The 23,552-nt window shown below is 37.8% G+C and overlaps 1 protein-coding gene across 3 annotated transcripts in view; it reads right to left on the reverse strand.

Moving 5' to 3' along the window:
• The window catches only part of LOC120851972 (spermatid perinuclear RNA binding protein), a 145,136-nt gene that overhangs the window by 50,643 nt on the left and 70,941 nt on the right, over positions 1-23,552 (reverse strand). For all 3 annotated transcript variants that reach the window (XM_040225086.1, XM_040225084.1, XM_040225085.1), the window contains exons 2-5: positions 13,489-13,656; positions 10,944-11,164; positions 6,169-6,334; positions 2,767-2,911 (exon numbers count right to left, since the gene is read on the reverse strand). In XM_040225086.1, the coding sequence (XP_040081020.1) occupies positions 2,767-2,911; positions 6,169-6,334; positions 10,944-11,164; positions 13,489-13,491 (535 nt within the window). In that variant the 5' untranslated portion in view covers positions 13,492-13,656. The remainder of the gene's footprint in view (positions 1-2,766; positions 2,912-6,168; positions 6,335-10,943; positions 11,165-13,488; positions 13,657-23,552) is intronic.

Below are 23,552 nucleotides of genomic sequence, written 5' to 3' on the forward strand. Positions count from 1 at the left end.
CAGATCTAAAAACTTCGACAAAGTCCAAATTAGACAAAACGAGCAAATTATGAGAGATAACAGGTGAGTTGGCAGGACTGTGAGGTTAAGGAAAACAGCAAAGCAAATCTTGCTGCCATTCAAAAGGAGAGGAAGTAACATGTGTAAAATATTAGATTCAAGCTGATTCTTTCATCTTATGTGATCCCATGCAATTACGTTAACATCAGCTGATAAAGATTGAGCTTATAAAGAGGTCTTGGAGTCCTTTAATAACCCGAACACCTTGAACAGACTATGACTCTCCTGCTCTACTGCAAATTCCATTCTGCAACAACTAGTCTTCTAGTAAGGGTATAACATACTAAGATCTGTTTTCAGGTCCTCTGACCCTAGTTATAAAGACAACAGACTAAGCTTAGAGTTATCACTGAAACCTTAAAATCCCATGTACGTGTACAAAACCATGGAGGGGAAGAAGCCTGTTGTTCTCAATACTTTCAAAGTAATGGGAGAGATGTCTCCAGCTGCAATGCAAACATTATTTAGTCTTTGGCAACTTCAAATCTAGACAAATTTAGCCTCTGGCAACTTCAGTCATTTTCTCATCTCTCTATACTCAAAGAATTTTTAATAATATCTATAACTATACTTAGAAATGGTTAGTTTTACACTAGAGGGTCAAGTAGAACACAGCTTACCAGAATTAACAGAATTATCTTGATACTTCAGAAATCATTTTATAGTTCTACAATTAATCGTGAACTGTAATGCTGCTAAAGAAATTAAGCCATTTAAGCTCAACATTCAGAAAACGAAGATCATGGCATTTGGTCCCATCACTTCATGGGAAATAGATGGGGAAACAGTGGAAACAGTGTCAGACTTTTATTTTGGGGGGCTCCAAAATCACTGCAGATGGTGACTGCAGCCATGAAATTAAAAGACGCTTACTCCTTGGAAGAAAAGTTATGACCAACCTAGATAGCATATTCAAAAGCAGAGACATTACTTTGCTGACTAAGGTCTGTCTAGTCAAAGCTATGGTTTTTCCAGTAGTCATGTATGGATGTGAGAGTTGGACTATGAAGAAGGCTGAGCACCGAAGAATTGATGCATTTGAACTGTGGTGTTGGAGAAGACTCTTGAGAGTCCCTTGGACTGCAAGGAGATCCAACCAGTCCTTTCTGAAGGAGATCAGTCCTGGGATTTCTTTGGAAGGAATGATGCTAAAGCTGAAACTCTAGTACTTTGGCCACCTCATGCAAAGAGCTGACTCATTGGAAAAGACTCTGATGCTGGGAGGGATTGGGGGTAGGAGGAGAAGGGGACGACAGAGAATGAGATGGCTAGATGGCATCACTGACTCAATGGACATGAGTCTGAGTGAACTCCGGGAGTTGGTGATGAACAGGGAGGCCTGGCGTGCTGCAATTCATGGGGTTGCAAAGAGTCGGACACGACTGAGCGACTGAACTGAACTGAACTGAAGGCTGGTTCTTCAGAGGTGTTAGAGATACTATATACAGTCCAAAAGAAAAAGTACAGGGATAAACCCAATTACAGAGTGGGTGTACTTTAATTTTAAAGTATGATTCATAAATGTACCTAGTTTATATCTGTTGGGTATGGTATAGCTGATTTTAGTACCCAAAAGACTTCTTTAAAAAGAAAGTCTATCACTTTTACTTTAAGAAATCCTATGAGTCATGCCTGCAAAACTTGAAATTCTAACATCTCTGGTAAAATGCGTCTTTTTCTTCCTTTATCATCAACTTGAAATAAATTAAGAAACTGACCAATACTTCTTGCTGCACTGGTATTTCAGGTAGGGGCGTAAGCAATGGAACTTGCTGAATATCTAGTGATGAAAAACAGCAACAGGGAGTCCTCGATGGCCCAGTTAGGCCATATTGCCTCTAAACTGTCATAACAGAGAGAGGCTAGTTGGTCAAAGGTCTGACAGAGGAGAAATAGCACACGGCAAGTTTCCAGAGACAGGACTAAGAGGCAGAAACAAACTGATGTGAAAGGATAAAAATATTAAAAAAGAAATCCAGCTCCAACAGTACTTCTTAAAATGAAATAGATTTCTCACTCCACTTTTATTTGATGGCATTGCTATGCAGAAATTCTTTTTAACTTCAGAAGAAAGTCAGATTAAAATAAAATTCCCACATATATAAAATCCTAAATGTTAATTAACAGGATCACACACCTCCTAAAAAAAAATTTTTACTAAAGATTATTTAAAAAAAAATAACCCCCCCCAATTTATCTCTCTTATATGACAAAACACTTAGGCAATTAGATAAAGCGTAACTCTTAAAAAGTTACGGAGTTACTACAAGTAAATTTGAAAACAGTACTGTTTTGAATCACATTTAACCCTATAATCAGACCTAATAACCAAGCTACCCAGAACAGGTTAGCTGATACCAACAGCAATGCAAAACTAGACAAAGTAAAACAGAACAATGAAACAGTATAAAAGTTAAAGTGGATTTAAAACCAACATAAGCACAGGTTTTTCTGAATTAACATATTTTATGTTTTGAATATAAACATTTTTGCAAAATACAGAGACTGTGTAGGAATAAATCTGCTTAAAATACTATGAGTGGCATAAAACAAAAGACAGGTTATTTCTTAAATCCACTGAACATAATTAGTGCAGCATTTAAGAGAGGTCTTATGTGAACAAAACAAATATATATTTATATATACACATCTATGTCTCTCTATATATACATATACATATATATATATATATATACACATGTGTACCTCCATCCTTCTTCTCCAATTCGTCTCTAATTAGAGGGGAAGTAAGTATCACCTTCAAAGTTAGCGTGGGTTCTTTTGTATTCCGAATTATAATAGATGCCTCATCTACACATTGTTCCACTTGATATTTCTCTTCTGTGAGTTTCTGAAAGTCACCAAGATTTCCAAAACAGCCAATTAATTAAAATTTCAAAAAGTGAATGATTCCCCCCTTAGTCTTGGTTTTCAAAAGTTATTAATGATTAGTTTTTACTGTTCTGAAAGAGTAACTAATCTTTAACTAGTTCATTAGGGTGGAAGTAACATTTCTCTCTCCCAACTTACTGATGAATCCTCTTTCTCCATCCCTCAAAAAGCAATCATCCATTCAATTATTAAACAACATTTAAAATCATTCTTTCTAATATTTCAAAGTGAAAGTTACCAAAAGCATCATTATACAACAAAAGGTAAATTATTGCTCTTGAAATTATTACAAAGGACTTATATAGAATAATAAGTTGCTGGGAATGCTCTCTAAACCAATACCTTTTTTGATAGGACAACCTAAACAGGAACTCCTACTTGCTAATAAAGATTTATAAATATAAGATTACCTAATCTTTTATGTAAGATTATGTAGATTTTTAAAGAAAATCAAGTAAGAATGAATGAAAATGGATCTCTCCACAATCACTCATCAGTAAAAAGGTTAATATAAACAAGTAACTAACTTCCCTTCTCTAAGAGGTGTGAGAGATCATTCCAGTGAGACCTTCTCTGGGACAAGTCATCTGACATCCACACAGAAACATTCACAGCTTCTTTTAACAAACAATTATACAAAAAATTATCACCAACTAGGACTGCTTTTAAGTATACATTAATATAGTTTAGTAAGTTACATAGGGCCTTTCTTGGTGGTAAAATTTAATATATATTACCTAACATAAATAGTTGAACAGAAACACTACTGGGTCTCTCTGCTCATCAACTGTGCATTAAAGGGACTCAAAGTCATTTATATAAGAACAGCATTTTACCATTAAACATCCAAGAAAAGACAGAAAACTGAAAATTCATTACCCTAATTTTGAACAGAGTAAACCAAGAAAGGGAAAGGCCACATAGTGGCTGGAAAAACCAGAACTACAGTATAGAGAAAAAGCAGAAAACTGCTCACATGCACTCTGCATAAGAGCAGTAAAGATGTCTCAGAGAAAAAGCAAAGTCAATTTTCAACCGTACATGCAGATCACTCTTTAAGACACATCCAAAGTAATGAAATATGATATGAGTGTCGGGCTAGACTAATTCTAAGTGACTCTGGTTTTGGTCATCCTTCTCCTTCCTCTGCTCAAGGAAGTTCTAAAACCACCATAGAAAAGAGTACACAGAGAAAAGGTCTGATACAATCCCAATTAATTAAGGTACCCTGACAACTCAAAGTTTTGCTATGATAAGTGCTCAGGGAAAAGGTTTTTAATTCACAAGGAAATAAGTTCGTACAGTATCAGAGATCAGTTTTCCAAACACACACCCAAAACAAAGGGGTAGGCAGGGAATAAATGCAAAACTCCCATTTAAAATTATTTTCTAAAACAATGTTTCTTAAAATGCCCACCACTGGTCTTAAGAGTTCAGGCCACTTTTGCCTTCTCCAAGAAGCTCTTCAAAGATCTGAAGATACTTATATCTTTTTTCAGCTTCTCTAGGTTAAAAAGCCCTAGTCTCTTCAAATTTGAAACCATTTACAGAGTCTACATTCTCTCCCAGGCCCTTCCCTCAAACACTTGCCAGCCTGACAAAAAGTTTAAAACTGTGGTGCCCGGAAATAGAAAATACAGAGTTCACACAGTTGTGAACTACACAGAGAAAGCTCTATTAGTACAACTGAAGCTCCAATTTCCTGCATCTTCAATACTGAGAAATTCAATTTCTTATAGCACTGATTCTCAACCCTTTTTCCATCCTGACACATTTGAAAATATGACCACTCTTATATAAAACAGAACTCAGTAAAGAGAACAGAAAAGAGGGTGAGATGGTTGGAAAAGCCTCCATATTATCCAACTCTTTGCTTATTACTCTAGTACAGATTTAAGAATAACAATGTTCACTATAATAAAAGCAGAAATAAAGATTAAACTTTAAAACAATATAAAAATAATGGGAAAAAGATGGATTTTACAACATTAACATTCTAATAACAAAAAGTATAGTCAGAAACCCGTTACTGAACTTTCTTTACTGTACTCCATGTTGCTTACCACTCTCCCTTCTCAAATGATCACACAACGATTTAAAAAGTCTTTAATCTTTTATATCTTTCTTTAAAAGAAATGAATTTAACCCCTGAAAGAACAGAAACTTTCCTTCAATCAGAACTGAAAATGGAAAAATCAAACATATTTGGTCAGTCACTTAGAAAGTGTTAAGATCTAAAAATGATTTTTTGGAAAAAGTGCTCCAGAAATTATTATAGGAGAATGTGTCAACAAGTAACACAAATTTGAGTTTTAGGAACGGCAGATTAAAGTCAGGAAGATGGTTCTGAAAATCAGTTGGTGAATATGAAAGAAAATGATCCAGTAACAAAGCTAATAAAGACAAATTTAGAATTCATTTTACTTTGTGGGGGAAAAGGTCTCCACAGAAGAAATACAAATAAAGGAAACCAACTACAAAAAAAAAGAAAGCATTCAACAACTCACAGTTCAACCTTGTGTACTGATACCTATTTATGCAACATGGGTTGAAGGACTAACTGATATAAAATCGTCAAAAAGATATAATCTAATTATACCAAAGGTAACATATCTGAAAATGAAAGGTGATCACCGTTTTCAACTGACCCTTGGAGCAGGCTGGTAGAGCAGGTCCTAAAGTGACCACAGCCCTGGACCAACCAGTTGCCTTCAGCCCTGAGGAGCCCTCAGCCTCCAGCAGCATCCTCCAGGAAACATGACAACAGTAAAATTTTCTAAATGCATCCCAATGTGAAAAAGGCTTGAAAAGAAGGAATTAATAGTGAATTTCTATTAACAGAATGAATGAATGAAATTAAATTAACAGAGTCGTCAATTTAAAAAATTAGCATCTATCAAAGTTTCCAGTTGTCCAGGCTCTTTTTGTTCTTCTCCACCCTATATCAAACCTTCTTGATAGTTTTATAACGTTGAGAGGCCTACTCTGGAAAACATGAAGACTTTCAGCAAGATACGTCTGAAAAATTTAAGACTGTACTTTGAATGCTAATCACCAGAAGTTTGCCTTAGATGTGATGGATGATGCACAGACCCAGAGTAGTTGTCTGTACCTACCTTTTACGTTATCAATTTCTTTTTATTAAATTAATGAAGATCACTACCTATTTTCACCTTTTCACAAATTCTCCTAGAGGTACAATTAAACTGTACTCACCTGAATCTGAATAGGAAGATTATCTTTGACTGTATTTAACAGGGTCTCTGTGGGTTTGTCTTTGCACATTAAAACCAGCTCCAAGTCCATATCATCTTTAATCAGCAAGCCTTTTGCAACCAGGCCAATCCTCATTACACCACACAATGTCCGACCACCTTGATCCCTAAAAATAAAAGTCTGAATGATTACTTTCACAGCCTACTTCTGAAACTATAACTTAATCATCACTTGATTTTTCTGGATATCCATAGGAATTGATAAGGGAGAACATAAATCCAGATATCCAAAATTCCACAAAAGTAAGTCTCAGATTTAAGGCTCATAAACTACCTTACACAAAGAACCAATAGGGAGACTGTTTCAAATGATAGATCTCTCAATTCTTTATTAAATCTATATTGCTCAGGAAAATCCAAAAATACTGTATCCCCTTAAACATCTTTTCAATTATTCAAACTTCCTCCTTTTATCTTTTAATTAGCAACTAAAGAATTGTGAGAAACATGAACACCGTGGTATAATAAGAAAGAGCATCAGAGTGGAAATGAAAAGACCTGACCTCTGCTCCTAGCAGTGCCTTCTGGCTCAGTATCTATTAACTGTAAAATGGCTATTGGCTGCGTAAGCCTTAGCTCTCTCCTTGTAGCTGTAGCGTTCTAGGAATCCATAAAAGTTTATGGGGAAAGCAGAATAATGTGATAAAAGTGAAGAGCTGAGGAACCCAAAGATGATCTGCCAACACACACATTCCAAATCCAGTGGTAACCAGAAGAACGAACATTCAAAGAATATCAGGTCATGAATGATGCTTAAGAATAACATTAATATCTATCCTTGATTTTAATAACTAAAGTTTATTAGTTCATTCCCCTCAATTACAAATGAAAATAGTACTAAACTTAATGGTCATTCAATAAGTAAGCAACTGTTTGAATATGGAGAACATACTCCAAATTCTCCTGCTTCAGAGGTTCACAGTGCAGATTAAGTACAAAAGCTGTTTAAAATCTGCTTAAGAAGGAAGACAAATGTGACATCTGAGAACAAACTGCGTGCCACAAATCTCGTTTAGACCTAACAAAGAGCCTGCATTTGAAAGACAAGGAATGAGAATCTCAAAACTGGTGATTAATTGTTCAGGTTCACAGAGAGTAAAATGGTGCTGCAGTCCATGGGGTCGCACAGAGTTGGACATGACTGAACAAGTGAACAAGATTCAAACTCAGGTTGATTTGACCACAACACTCAAGCTCTTTACATTATTATGACTGCATCATAATTTCAGAAAAGAGAAAGGTCAAAATTAAAGACTTCAAGCAAGGCAAACTTCAAGAGTGACTTCAGCAGAGTCATGATTTGGTTAAAGAGAAAAAAAAGGTTATTCTAGCTGAGGGCAAAGAGTCAGCAAAGTTGAGCCCAAGTTAGCAGAGTTGGAGAATGAATTGGAGAAAAGAGAAACAGAACAGGGGCAATGGAAACAAGACAGGAAATCATAAATAACTCAGCCAGGGCTCAGTGCCTGGCACACCTGAGAGAGTCAATAAACATTAAAGTAGTGAAAAATTATAAGGGTGGTACAAGTATAAAAAGAAATAAAAATAATTTTGAAGCAAGTAAACCAAATATAGGGCATTACTTGATATTAAGAATAGAGTCTATCATCTTTGATTATTTTTTCCTCTGTATTCCTGTTCTTTCATCTTTCTCCCAAACCTAGTAATAGTTTATAAATTCTCCCCTCATAATCACTCTCCAACCCCTGCCTTCAAACTAGCTTCTTTTCAGGCCCTTACTACCTCTCACCTAATTCCTAGCATCTCATCTACTGTATACAGTATGTTACAACCAAAACAGTCTTCCAAAGGCACAACAAGGACGGAACTCTGCCTGCCTCTTTCCTGGTGTCCCACTGAACACTTAGACATGGGCTTATTGGGAAGCAATTTAGGAATCAGCAACTTCCTGTTTCAAATCCTGATCTGCCACTTACTATATAACACTGGACAAATTATAAATTACTTGACTCTTTGAGTCTATTTGTTTAAAAAAACAACAGAGTAATACCTTCCTCACAGCGGTACTGAGAATATCATTTATTAATAATTAGCATAAGTAATGAACTTAGCCCAGAACCTGGCATATATTAATAGCTCAATAAAAAATATCTGTTATTCTTTAAACAGTCCTGATACTTTTTCCCGGTACTTTTTCACACCTAGATCCTTGCTGAGATTTATTTTTTCTTCTATTTTCACTGCCTGACAAAACCCTACTCACTCTCTGGAGAGCCAACTGCAAACGCTACCTCCTTTGTGAAGATTTTTCTGATCCCCAAATCCCGTACCTAGTCTTTCCCTGCTCTGTACTTTCACATTTTGGTCATGGATAATCAAAGTGAAGATGTAAAGAAAAGTGGATCTGAGTCCGACAGACTTGAACGTGAATCCTGACTCCACCACACACTCAGTGACATTAAACAAGGTAAATTTGTTATTGATTCTGAGTCACTCTTTCTTCATAACCAAATATGAAGCACTGGAAATTTAAGTAAAATGGGGATAGAGGGCAGGCAACAGTAACAGAGACTAGCAGATTTGTTGTAAAATAATGTGAAAAGTAATCTGATACAGTAATTGGCACTCAATAAATAGTAGATGTTATTAACTAGCCCTTATTAGCTTGCTTATTACATTCTATACCATAACTATGACATACTTGGGCTTACCATGTAGAAGACAGCAAGACTGAGCAGAGAAACTAAGTTTTAATTCAGTTCTAAATTTTAATAATGAATTTGAATATGAGGTATTATAAAGCAAGTTACCCCAATACAGGGAATTAATTTAAATTAAGATAAATATTTAATATTTCTAAAATACATATAGTGGGAACCTGTGAGTCCGTTTGTAAAGAGGTAAAACACGAGCACACAGGTAAAAGCTGTCTAACAGTGCCTGGCAATAGAAGGTGCTTAATAAATACAAGCAAGCCCTCCCTGTCTCTGGGCCCTCTGCAGGGCTTAGCACACATCAGGAGCATAATTCGTGTCTATGACCACAACAGCTCTGTCTGGAAGCCATGCCTGCCTCTGTTTTATATAAAATATGGACACAATCATTCTACACCTTAAGCTCTACCACACGGGAAGAATCACACCCAAGGGCTCAACTCAGGAATGTTTCACAAACTGGAAACACTTTACAGAGTCCACACAACACTATTTAAAAATTCAAACAAAGCACACAGTACATGTTTTAAACATCTTGACGACTCAGCAACCTGATCCAGTTCAGCAAGTGTCTACTGGAGCACTTTCCAAGAGTCTGTTCAGCCTTGACAGCAAAGAGATGTATTTAAAAGGACTGACTTCGCTGAAAAATACTTAGAAATAGTAAAACCAGCAAATCATAGAAGTTTTACCACAATAAATGGTATAAACACATTCCAACATGCAACTTAAACACGGAATGCAGGAATTCCCTAGTGATCCAGTTGTTAAGACTCTGCACTTTCACTGCCGTGGCCCAGATTCAATTCCTGGTTTGAGAACTAAGATTACACAAGCCCTGCGGTGTGGCCAATCAGTTAATCTATAAATAAGGAATTTATGGCTATTTAACTTGTGGGGGGACTGAGATACAAACAGCTTCATTATTGGATGATACTACTAATTACCAGTGAACTGTATATTTGACAGTATCTTTTTTAAACTTATCATATGCAAGAAAAAATGAATTATTGCCAAGAAACTTCAAGCTGACAAATCTATGGCTAATGTATATATTACCTATAATAAGTTAACAAAGTCAAGAAAATATAATCTTCAGCTAAAAACAGATACTGATTTTCTTTCATCTGAAGATGGAAAGGTTACACTATCTTTCAGTTAAAGAAATCGATTTATCAATACTTTCTCACTATTCTTTATCTACTTATCACACTGATTTAGAATTGAAAGGCTGAGAAAAAAATTCTGTAACTTCTATCCTCAATTTACCAGTTGTAGTCAAAGTAATGTTCTTAATCCTACTAATACAATGCAGTCAAATGAGCTTCATCTTTCAAAGTAAACTATATTCTTACTCCAATCATAGTGACATTGCTCAAAACAGTAACTCTAAGTTTAGCAAGGCATAAATAGTTTCCTAGTTCTCACTCAGCTTTATCTCACTCACAACTCACTTCTGGAGCAGCACTGGAAGCACTGCTGTAATAGCTGAAGGCTCTGGCTCCCATTAGGCCATTCACTCAATACCCAATGAGCAGGTACTACATGCAAGACTCTACACTGGATCCTGGGAGTCAACAAGGAAGATACAGTCAAAAATACCTTTGGAGGACATTCTCCTGCACTCTTTCTTCTACATCAGGATTTTTAAACACCTGAAAAAATGACATTTTACAACTTCCCCAGAGATAAAAAAAAAAAAAAAACTAGTGTTTATTTCTGAATTTAGGAAACTAAACCAACACATGAAAAAAATGACATATCACAATCTCTAAAATAGAGGGTTTTTCGTAAAGGGCTTATACCCCTTTTTAAAAGGGTCCTGAACATCTCTCTCCCGTTTCTCTCATCTAATCATTATTCCTCTTCTACTCTCCCTTCAAATTTAACTCATAAAAATTCCACATTTACTCCCTTGTTTACAGTCATATAAATGAGAAAACCCAAAGACCACGGCATACCAAGTGTAACCCAGTGGGATGGGACCCTGGACTTTTCTAGGCACTACAAGTAAATTGTCATACAAAGGTCAGGTCACACTTACTTGGAATAGGTGTCTACGGCTTCTTCCTTCTTTACTTCTGTCTCACCCTCTGCTTTTGTGCCTTTACTTGTTTCATCCAGCCAATCTGAGACATGTTTAAGAGCACACTCAACGGTAGATACCATATTCTGAACAGCTTCAAGTTCCTCCGGAGATGGATAAATTGTCGAATGTTTCACCATTACATGGCGATCATCATTAGCAAAAGATCTGATAGATCTCTGTCAGAAGATGAAAGAAAACTATTACTTCGAGAAATGGTACCTGAAAAGGATGACTTACAAATATATTTTAGTCAAGTCACAGCTAATAACTGTTGTGATTAGCTATGTCAAACTGCTGTGAAACAGTTAACATTGAAACAACAAAAAAACTGCTCAAGAAAGGAAGTAAAAACCCACCCTACTGAACGCCACGCCAGAAAACCTTAAATCATTCATTCATGTTTTGGAAAAGTTCACACATATCACATTCAGTATTACGTATATTTCACCTTTTAGCTGAATAGATGTGTTTTCAATATCACATCAAAAAAGGTCATCCATATCACACATTACTGGCAAGAAACAGACACTTCCGAGTTTCAGCAGAGTATCTAGAAATGCGTACAGGTGACTCATGATACCCAGTCATTCCTTTCCAAACTGCTGAATACGTCTGTACTTTGAAAAATTGAGATTTTGTAATATAATAATATAAAATACAAAGTTATATGTGAACAAGACAGTAAAACTATGGGCCACATCAGAATATTACTTACTTTTTGGCATTCAAACCTTTGGTGTGATGCTTTAATTTTTAAAATAGATTAGTAGGAGATATTCCAGCTTCCAAAATGGGGGAAATAAATATTGTAAAAGAATTAATTTCCCAAACTAATTTACAAATATATACACATTCTCAAACAAAATTCCCTCAAGATAGATTCATTTTAATACTTCACAAAAATAATTTTAAAGCTCATGGGGGTAGGGGAGGGATCAATGACAGCATTAAGAACTATTCTACAAAGGTGGATGGGTGGTACCATTATGCTAAAATAAAACATCAAAAATTTAAAAAGCAATAATTAAAATGACATGCTGGCCCAGAAATCAGTGGAGCAGATTAGCACCTAGAAATAGAATGAATTTCATGAAATTTTAATAGAGTAGATCCTTCACACTCATGAGTCACACATCCAAAAACCTTTGAATATCTCCAAATTTACAAATACCATCAAGACACTTGTACCACTACACAGCAAAATGAACAAGCTACATTTAAAATGAATAAACTAGGAAAAGAATTTTCACCAACTATGACAAGTGATATATATAATGTATTTAAGCAGTAAGAATATCTAGACTGCAACAGATAAATAAGCTGAAGAGGCAAATAATTCATTTCATATGGGAAGAAATATAAGTTATAGTGTCATTCATCACAGCTCACCATAAAACTAAATGACAGAGAAAATCCATCCCAAGTTAACATTTTTCCCCACCATTCACAATTAAAATATTAGTAGAGTTCCTTCTTTATCGAGCAAGTCAATTAAGTTGCTAGAACAAATTTTTTTTTAAATAAAATCTTTCTTAAAGAAATACCTTCAGACTTGCTAAACAACATATTTCAAAAACACAGATGATTAATATTTTGTGCTTTTCCCCACACATCTTTTTTTTAAGCCTTTTCTCACTAACACTTAGTGGGGGCGGGGGAAATCACATATCCTTCAGAACCAAAATAGGAGGCAAAAAATTTCAGCATATTTTACCAATTAAAAAATTAATTCAATTTAAGTATGAACTTTCCACAAAAACTAAGGTTTCTACGATATTCAGTTCAGTATCCTCAATACACTCAATATTTGACCGTATTATTTTAAAATCAAAAGAAAGTGAAAATGAAGTCGCTCAGTCATGTCCAACTCTTTGCGACCCTGTGGACTACAGCCCACCAGGCTCCGCAGTCCATGGGATTCTCCAGGCAGGAATACTGGAGTGGGTTGCCATTTCCTTCTCCAGGGGATCTTCCTGACCCAGGGATCGAACCCAGGTCTCCTGAGTTGCAGGCAGACGCTTTAACCTCTGAGCAGGTGGAAAAAAAAGGTGTCTTTTTCAGTTAAATACACACACATTTTATAAACTGCAAAGCCTTCAAATCATTACTTAAAGAACTGGTTCAGGACTTTAAAACACTGAGCTTCAGGTAGAAGGCTAGAGAAAAATTACATAATTTCAAGTTCGAGGTCACCTTAGCCATTTGTATCAGTTTGCTAATACCAGTTTTATTAAAAAAATATTATTTATGAGCATTCCCTCCTTTGTATTTAATAATTTATGGACTGCAGGCTCATGGGGCTCCATCTTGTGGTTTAAAGGGCTCGTAATAAATCTGAACTCATTCGCTTTACTTAAATAGTAGAACGGCATCTTCAGCTGATGCACTGGAGCCAAAAATTAACACCACTGTTTTTACTTGCCTTCACTGTTAATAGTTTCAACTTTAAATCACTGAGCTCTCTGGTAACTAAATTAAGGAATTATAAATGATAACCTACCATGGTTTTCTATAGTATTTTAGCTTCTTCTTCCGATCCTTTCCCCTCTTTCTTGTCGTCTTCACTAGACACTGCTTTGTGTGACAGTACCTCCTCATAAGCCTGAGTCCCCTGATGGCTCAGAGTCAATATGGCAAAGATATCTGAAGGCTTGTTCTTTAGAGTACACTTGCAAGAAAAAAAGAAAAACAACTTTTCAAAAATGCTTATTTATGATTAGTTTCATATCAGAGGGTGAAACCCATAAACATATTACTGAATAAAACAGAACAATCTTTAGAGTGGAAAATTACTTATTTTAAACAAAAGCTAAAACATCCTTTGAAGGCCTGGGCCCAAGAGCCTAAGTGATATGACTAGAGAAATAACTTTTTTGGTAGCCACAAAGTGGCACACAACTGACTTGTATTTAATGAGATGAATACATTAACAAACACAGATTCAGTAAAGAAATACAACCAGAAAATGTACTACTACTATTGGTGGGGAAAATGTTGCAATTAACCATGAGATTTTCAACAGAAATTGTCATCAGTCAGGCCTATCTGAAAAGTTGATAAGGACACCTGGAAATATAACACCTTTGCTTGTAACCAAGAGGCTTTTCCATTTGACACTGCCATCAGACTTACAATATATGTTGGAACAATGTCTCTTCTTTAATCATTTCAGGCCTAAAATTAAACATGCTTTTTTGGCTCTCCTCTCCTAACTCCCTAGAGACTTTACTGCCCTCTCAACCTATATGCAGTGCTATGCTGAATATTCACTCAGTCCTTATTCCATTACCCATGAATGGCTGTCACCAGAATCCCACGCATATTTCTGCCCAGAGGCCTAAGACTCATTCTATTACCCCTATGTTCCACTTTTATGAGATTTTATTCCAGGTAAGGTAAAAATAAGCTTTTCTGAACACTGCTGAGGTCCTTATATACAAGCCAGCTGTAAAAAACAGAAAGAAAGGAAGAGAAACTAGAGACTATTAAAATAGAACATATACATTGCATGACTATCAGGAGAAATACACACCACAGAAGACATGAACACCCACAAGAAACAGGTTCCTCTCCATCTCACTGTTGTGTGTTGTGCGTTCAGTGGTGTCTGACCCCTTGCAACCCCGTGGACTGTAGCCCACCAGGGTCCTTTGTCCATGGAATTTTCCAGGCAAGAATACTTCCTTTAAATTTTCCCTTAAACAAGGAAATCCCCTTTTCACTTTTATCTACAATAATTTCTTAACAGCTACTCTCTTAAAGAAGAAAAGATCCTTTTTGAATTTTTAGGACCAGCAAAGTTAAAGGTGACATTTAACTCTACCCAATACTACAAATGAAAAAAACAGATCCACATTCACAGTCAGATGATACTAAGTTATGACCTACATGCAACACAATTCACATCTTATAACCAACTTCCCTGACTCTGACTTACAAAATCCACCTGAAATAAGCCAGTGAAGATTGACTTTTTTAAGTTACATAACAACTAGTTATGGAAAGATTGAGGATAGGAGGAGACGGGGACAACAGGATGAGATGACATCATCAACTCAATGGACATGAGTTTGAACAAACTCTGGGAGATAGTGAAGGACAGGGAAGCCCAGCATACTGCTGTGCATGGGGTCACAAAGAGTCAGACATGACTAAGTGACTGAACAAAAATAGATGGAACTTAGATTCCTCCATATATCAAATCAAAGTAAAGAGGGAACATACATATACTGCAAATCACAGGGTCCTTTTATACAACAAAGTTACGACACAAACTAAAACATGATTAATGGTAAGAGACATTTCAAAGACCACTCTGTCACTAGAATTTTATCTTTTGTATAAACATCAAACTATACTACTTGCAGTTTTTTGCATTTCCTATTTCCAACCTTACCCCATTCTAGAGGATTCAACCATTCAGTACTTGGCTGTGAATCCTGCAGCCAAAGACTGCTGTACATTTACGTAAGAAGTGAAAACAAAATCCACAAGCTGCTCTCTATAAAAAGGTAAAACCAGTAAGTCAAACGTATCATGAAAGTTGGTTGAAAACAGAGAAAGAGAGAAGAATGCTAAGTAAGAGTTGATGTAGTGGGACTTGCCTGGTGGTCTAGTGGTTTAACAGTCAACCTTGCAAAGGAGAGTATGCAGGTTTGGTCCCTCGTCAGGGAACTAAGATCTCACATACAATGGAGCAACTAAGCCAGAGTTCTGCAAGTACTGAGCCTGGGTGTTCTGCCCATGTGCCACAACTAAGAACAAATGCAACCAAATAAATATTAAAAAAAAAAAAAAAAAGCTGACATAGTGGAGAAATTATGGATCACCAACAGCACTTTTCAGTCATTAGTATGGAGAGTAAACACCCTACCCAAACATCAAGCTCTGGGCCCATATTTGCCACTTTTATTCAACATCATTTTAGAAACCCTAGCCACAGCTATCAGAGAAGAAAAAGAAATAAAGATAATTCAAATTGGAAAGGAACAAGTAGACCTGTCACTATCTGCAGATGGCATGGTACTATACATGGAAAAGCCTACACACATCACCAGAAAACTATTTTGTTGTTCAGCCACTCAGTCATGTACAGCTTGCTGCAACCCCATGGACTGCAGCAACACCAGGCCTCCCTGTCCTTCACCATCTCCCAGAGCTTGCTCAAACTCATGTCCAGTGAGTCAGTGATGACATCCAACCATCTTTTTGTCTATCGTCCCCTTCTCTTCCTGCCTCAGGGTCTTTTCCAATGAGTCAACTCTTCACATCAGGTGGCCAAAATACTGGAGCTTCAGCCTCAGCATTAGTCCTTCCAATGAATATTCAGGGTTCATTTCCTTTAGGATAGACTGGTTTCATCTCTGCACAGTCCAAGGGATTCAACAGTCTTCTCCAACACCTCAGTTCAAAAGCATCAATTCTTCTGCACTCAGCCTTCTTTATGGTCCAACTCTCAAATCCAAACATGACTACTGGAAAAACCATAGACTTGACTATATGTGACCTTTGTGGGCAAAGTGATGTCTCTGTTTTTTAATACACTGTCTAGGTTTGTCATTATTGTTCACTATATTAAAGATGGGCAAATAGAAAATAAGAAAAAGGCATCTCACTGATACACCAAGAGGATTAGTTTAAGATAAAGAGATTTACTAGTAAATACATATTTATCATCTATTCTGTACTTGGTACTGTGCTTGATAGTACAAGGCATACAAAAATGAACCAATTCAGATACATTAAAAGAAGAGTAAATACATATAAATTCATTAATTCTTCCAAATCCCTTCAAATAAACTTTTCCTACATGGTGGCATTAAGTTTCTGTACAATACTAACTTGAAAAAAAATAATGAATTTCAGTATTTTCCTCTGTAAATTTCCTTTTATTTTCTATATTAAAAAGGCACATATGAGAAAGCTAAACTGGAAAACCCATAAATTACATACACCTACTCCAAAAATCCAGCTTTTCATTCCTACCTGGCAACACCTATCATAATGGAAAAGTTCAATCCCACCACATCATTTCAAGCCTTTCAACACTGGACACAGGCAAAAAGGTCTCTACTCAACTAATAGTGTAAACAAAGATGGCAGGACAGCTGCACTCCTAACATAAGATGAACTGTGCAAGCCGGCTAGGTCAATCAGAAAGCTTTCTGAACACTTACTATCAGTGAGCAGAATGGAAAAGATGTTATCAAGTAACCCGTTCAAGGAAGTGGTAACTAGAAAACGTATCTCCTCACTGAAGGCACACACACTAGCCCTTCCCCATTCCTGACAACAGGGACAGAATGACAGAGCTGTATCCACCAGTCAGATGACTCATTTGGTTAAAGAACCAATAATTCAGTGCATCTCAACAACTCTTCATTGAACATCTGTAATAAGCCAGCCACTGCTCTAGGTCCTTAGACTGGATCAGTGAACAAAACAGACAAAAATTCCAACTCTAAGTTCAGAGTGGGGGAAACAACCAAAAAACAATAAATGTAAAAATAAGTAATCTAAACAGCATGTGAGAAAGTGTGAAGTCCTATGGGGAAGAAAGGAGGGGACAGCACAAATACATGCAGATACTACACAGAGGAGGGTAGGATTATGGTTGGTCTTCATTGCGAAGCTGATGCCTGAGTAAACCTTGATGGGGCAAGGGCATGAGCCATGCAGAGATCTCAGGAATGAGTATTCCTGGCAGGGGAAAAACAATGTACCTGGTCAGATGGAGACACAACAAGGAGACCACTGCGGCTGGAGGCTGAAGCAGGGCGAGTGAGGAGAGAAGGGCAGTGAGGACTGCGGGTGGAAGCAAGGGACCAGACCACACAGGGCAGAAGCTGGCAAACTTTTTCTTTAAAGGACCAGGTAAAAAGTACATTAGGCTTTGGAACCAGAAGGTCTCTACTACTCAACTCTGCCTCTGCAGTGCACATGCAGCCATAAGACAGTATGCAAACAATTGGGTGTGGCTGTATTCCAATTCAACTTTTATGTATTTATAGGCACTGAAACTTCAACTTCATCTAATGTTCATTTCACAAAATACCAGTTTTTTAACCATTTAAAAACATAAAAATCAACTCTTAGCCCACAGCTCATGCAAAAACAGGCAGTGGATCAAAGTGGTCCCAGGGCCATAGTTTGTCAACTCCTAATACAGAAGGTCTTTCTAGTCACTTTAACGATTATGGCTTCTACTGAGTGAGACACACTTAGACTGCTTTGAATAGAGAAGTGACAATATCTGACTACGTCTTAAAAAGATCACCATGATTGCTATGTTGAAATACATAGTAAAGAGGGCAAGGGTGGAAGGAAGGGTGTATCGCTAAGAAAGTTTAGCAATCAGAGTATGGATACTTTCTGAAGGGAAAGATGGCAGGTCTTCTTAGTAGAATGGATGTGGAGTGGGAGTGAAATGGAGGCCTCAGGACTGACTTCTAGGTTTTTGGTTTGAACAACTGAGTTATGGAAGGTGAATGCAGAGGAGGTTTTGGGATGAAGATCAGGAATTCAGTTTTGGACATGTTGAATTTGAGATAATTATTAGATAGCCAAGTAGGTAACAGGATATGAACCTAGAGTTGAGAGGAGAGGTCTAGATCAGGATACAAATTTGGTGCTTTTCAGCATATAGGTAGTATGTAAAGCCACAAGATCACCAAAGGCTGATGATTAATGAACATGGAAAAGGAAAAAGAGGCACAACTAGAGTTAGCAAAGTGGCCTGAGAGATAGGAAAATGAAGACTGTGCTGTTCTGAAAGTCAAGTAAAGAAAACATAAATGAAGCAAGCTCCTGATATAGCATAAGAATGGAAATCCTGAGTCTCATTCTTTCTTTTACTACTAAGGATGTTTATAATTCAAAGATTTGGAAGTCTTGTACACTACCGTGTATCAGTTCAGTTCAGTCGTTCAGTCGTGTCCGACTCTTTGCGACCCCATGAACCGCACCAAGCCAGGTCTCCCTGTCCATCACCAACTCCCGGAATCCAGTCAAACTCATGTCCATTGAGTCGGTGATGCCATCCAACCATCTCATCTTCTGTCGTCCCCTTCTCCTCCTGCCCTGAATCTTTCACAGCATCAGGGTCTTTTCAAATGAGTCAGCTCTTCACATCAGGTGGCCGAAGTATCGGAGTTTCAGTTTGAAAATCAGTCCTACCAATAAACACCCAGGACTGATCTCCTTTAGGATGGACTGGTTGGATCTCCTTGCAGTCCAAGGGACTCTCAAGAGTCTTCTCCAACACCACAGTTCAAAAGCATTGATTCTTCGGCACTCAGCTTTCTTCACAGTTCAACTCTCACATCCATACATGACCACTGGAAAAACCACAGCCTTGACTAGACAGACCTTTGCTGACAAAGTAATGTCTCTGCTTTTGAATATGCTGTCTAGGTTGGTCATAACGTTCCTTCCAAGGAGTAAGCGTCTTTTAATTTCATGGCTGCAGTCACCATCTGCAGTGATTTTGGAGCCCCCCAAAATAAAGCCAGCCACTGTTTCCCATTTCCCCATCTATTTGTCATGAAGTAATGGGACCGGATGCCATGATCTTCATTTTCTGAATGCTGAGCTTTAAGCCAACTTTTTCACTCTCCTCTTTCACTTTCATCAAGATGCTCTTTAGCTCTTCTTCACTTTCTACCATAAAGGTGGTGTCATCTGCATATCTGAGGTTATTGAAATTTCTCCCGGCAATCTTGAGTCCAGCTTGTGCTTCCTCCAGCCCAGCGTTTCTCATGAGGTACTCTGCATATAAGTTAAATAAGTAGGGTGACAATACACAGCCTTTACGTTCTCCTTTTCCTATTTGGAATCAGTCTGTTGTTCCATGTCCAGTTCTAACTGTTGCTTCCTGACTGGCATACAGGTTTCTCAAGAGGCAGGTCAGGTGGTCTGATATTCCCATCTCTTTCAGAATTTTCCACAGTTTCTTGTGATCCACACAGTCAAAGGCTTTGGCATAGTCAATAAAGCAGAAATAGATGTTTTTCTGGAACTCTCTTGCTTTTTCGATGACCCAGCGGATGTTGGCAATTTGATCTCTACTGTGTATAGTTTTGCCATGTTTTACTACAAGAATTAATCCTCTCCTAAACTATTCTATCCCTGCTTCAGCCCATCTTTGGTGAAAACTCTGAGAATATCGAGCTCCCCTTTAAAACCTTCAATGACTACTCATTAGCTGAACAACTGCTATCCACTGAGATGATGGGTGTCACCAAGGCCCTTCATAATACAACACACATGCAATTCTGTCCCTGTCATTTCTCTCATCATTATAGTTCCAACCAAAGAGAAAATAATGAATCTTCCCCAGAATACCATGCAATGTGCTAACACTAAGCTTCACATTAACCCTTTCCCTTATCTAGACTGCAACCTCTGCTCCACCATGATCTGTCCTTGTTCTAGTCATCAAATGTCCATCCCAAATCTACCCTTCCAGGAAGCCTTACTTAATACTTGAGGTTAATATAATATCTTCTTGAGTCATCCAGTCCTTTTCCAACTTCCTTTATGACACTTCTCTTACTCAGTTTTCATTATTTTTATCATAAGTTCCTTAATGAAATTACTTACCTTTATCTCCACAGCATCCAGTACCATGCCCTGCACTCAGGACAGGCTCAATAAAAATTTGAATTTAACCCTAGATTTCTCTTTCGTTAGAGAGAGCCATAACTTAGAAGCCTCCATTTGAAAGGTCACCTTCTCTTCCCACACATTTGCATGGCTGTCATCATTATAGTGACTTACAGGGAATTTCAGACTCTTCTTCCATAAGCACAATTTCTACTATTTATTGGACTTATTTCACCCATCTTAGATTAATCCCCCAAACACTCTCCCACTCCTTCAGGACTTTATTAGTACTTAACTCACCTCTAACTCCTGGCCTAATTTTTCGTAAGTTCCATAACCAGATAAATGATCCTTCTAAAATTCTGGATTCTCCAATGATTCTACTCCATTCCTCCAATGTTCTCATCTCCTTTCAGGCACCCACTCCCCACCAGGGCCCACAAGCTACTAACCCCAGCACTTTTCAGTCCCTCCACCCTTTGCATGCCCTCATTTTTGTCTTTATCTCACTGAAGTTACACAGTCCATCATTTATCACTCACTTTCACCAGCAATCCCCTTTGTTATCCTATCCTGGCAAAATCCCAACCTTTTTAACTATATCCCACCAGTAACACTGGAAATTGGGGCGGGGCAGGGGGTAGGGGCAGGGGCGGATCACACAATAGTTTTTTTTTTTTTCCCTTCCAAATTCATGATCTAACCTTTAAAGGCATAACCAACAGTTTCCAATCCAAGCAGGAGTGGTACCGCAACCTTCATGGATTTACAAATGTGAGGTAAAGTGTTCTGGCTGTCACAAGGTAGAACCCTGGCATTTGCTAAACATCCTGCAATATCCAAGGAGACTCAATGAAAACAAATATTTACTTCCCACTTTCCTAAGTATAACTTCACATCTTCTTTCATCTCTTCACATCTATATCTTCTTTCCAAATCCTCAGATTCCTTCCGCTTCCTTTACTGTTGTTCTTCGGTCACTAAGTTGTGTCCGACTCTTTGCGACCCTATGGACTGCAGCACGCCAGGCTTCCCTGTCCTTCACCATCCCCTGGAGTTTGCTCAAACTCATGTCCATTGAGATGGTGATGCCATCCAACCATCTCATCCTTTGTCGCCCGTTCTCCTCTTGCCTTCAATCTTTCCCAGCATCAGGGTCTTTTCCAATTAAGTTGGCTCCTCACATCAGGCGGCCAAAAGTATGAGAGCTTCAGCTTCAGCTTCAGCATCAGTCCTTCCAACTGAATATTTGGGGTTGATTTCCTTTCAGATTGAATGGTTTGACTGCTTCCTATTTCAAGCAAAATATCAACCTTGCTGTATCTTTTCCCATGTATTATTCTTTCCTTCCTGTTATTACAAATAAATTGTCCCTATTCCTATCTAGTGGAAATCTCTCTACTCAAATCCTCAAGAATGTCACTCCAGGATTTCCCCAGTGGTCCAGTGGCCAAGACTCCATGCTTCCTTTGAAAGGGATACAGGTTGAATTCCCTAAGGGACGTTTTGCATACCATGCTAGTTCTGCATACCATGCAGGTGGTCAAAACAAAAAATCAAAAAAGAATATCACTCCAGTAATCATCCCTGTCCTCTCGAATAACTTTCTTTGATTCTTGCCTCCCCATGGCCTGTTTCTGTGCCTGTCTTAGGGCATAATTCTTTGAGTTTATACTTTGGTTTCCATTTCCTCTTCTCCCATTCTCTCTTAAACTCACCTCAATCAGCCTCTTACCCCAATGCTTCACTCAAACAGTTCTTGTCAGGTCCCACAGGACTTCCACGGTGTTTTAGTGCCGTGAACAATTCTCAGTCCTTGCTTTTAGTCTACCTTCAGCAACTGGTGACATAGCTGACTTCTCCACACTTAAACCTTTTACCTCCCCTGGCTCCCACTCAGTACACCACTCTCTTCCTACTTCATAAATTACTCTCCTTTCTTTATTATCTCCACAATCTAAATGTTAGAATGCCTCTGGACACAGGCCTCACCTTTAATCTCTTTACTATCTTAGACCATTCCCTTGGCAGGATCATCCAGGCTTGATGCTTTAAATACCATGTATACACTGAGGACTCCCAAATTTATACCTCCCTGAGTTCCAGACTCCATTCAAATACATAACCAACATACTCACCTAAATATCTAATAAACATCTTAAACTTAATGTGTCTCAAATCAACTCCTGATCTGTCCCTCAAAAAAACACAACAAAAACAAACTTTACAAACAAAAAAAAACTTTACCACTCCTGGTCGCCCCTCTCTCAGAAGTCTACTACCCCATCATCCAAAAGCTCAGGTCAAAAACTTAGAGTCATCCTTGACACCTCTCTTCCTCTCACACCCACATCTAATCCATCACAAAACCCTTCACCTTTACCTTGTTCTTTTGCTTCCCCACCTTAAGTTCATTCTCAGTAACAGCCAAGACAAGGAAGCAACCTCAATGTCCCTCGACAGATGGACAAATAAAAGAAATGTGGTACATATATACAGTGGAATATTGTCCTCAGTTGTTCAGTCATGTCCAATTCTTTTGCGACCCCATGGACTGCAGCCTGCCAGGCTCCTCTGTCCATGGAATTTTCAGGCAAGAACACTAGAACAGATTGCCATTTCCTACTCCAGGGGGTTTTTTCCACCTAGGAATTGAACCCACATCTCTTGCATCTCCTGCATTAACAGGTGGAGTCTTTACCACTGCACCACCTGGGCAGCCCACAACAGAACATTATTCACACAAAAAAAGAATGAAATAATGCTGTTTGCAGCAACACTGATGGACGTAGAGATTATCCTACTAAGAGAAGGATAGACAGGCAAAGACAAATATCGTATAATATCACTTCTGTGTGAAATCTAAAAAAATGATACAAATGAACTTACTGTAGAACAGATACAGATTCACTTACTTGGAAAACAAACTTATAGTTACCAAAGGAGAAAGGTTAGGGGGAG

The sequence above is a fragment of the Oryx dammah genome, unplaced genomic scaffold, assembly GCF_014754425.2.
Source record: "Oryx dammah isolate SB20612 unplaced genomic scaffold, SCBI_Odam_1.1 HiC_scaffold_25, whole genome shotgun sequence".
In the NCBI taxonomy this organism is placed as follows: Eukaryota; Metazoa; Chordata; class Mammalia; order Artiodactyla; family Bovidae; genus Oryx; species Oryx dammah.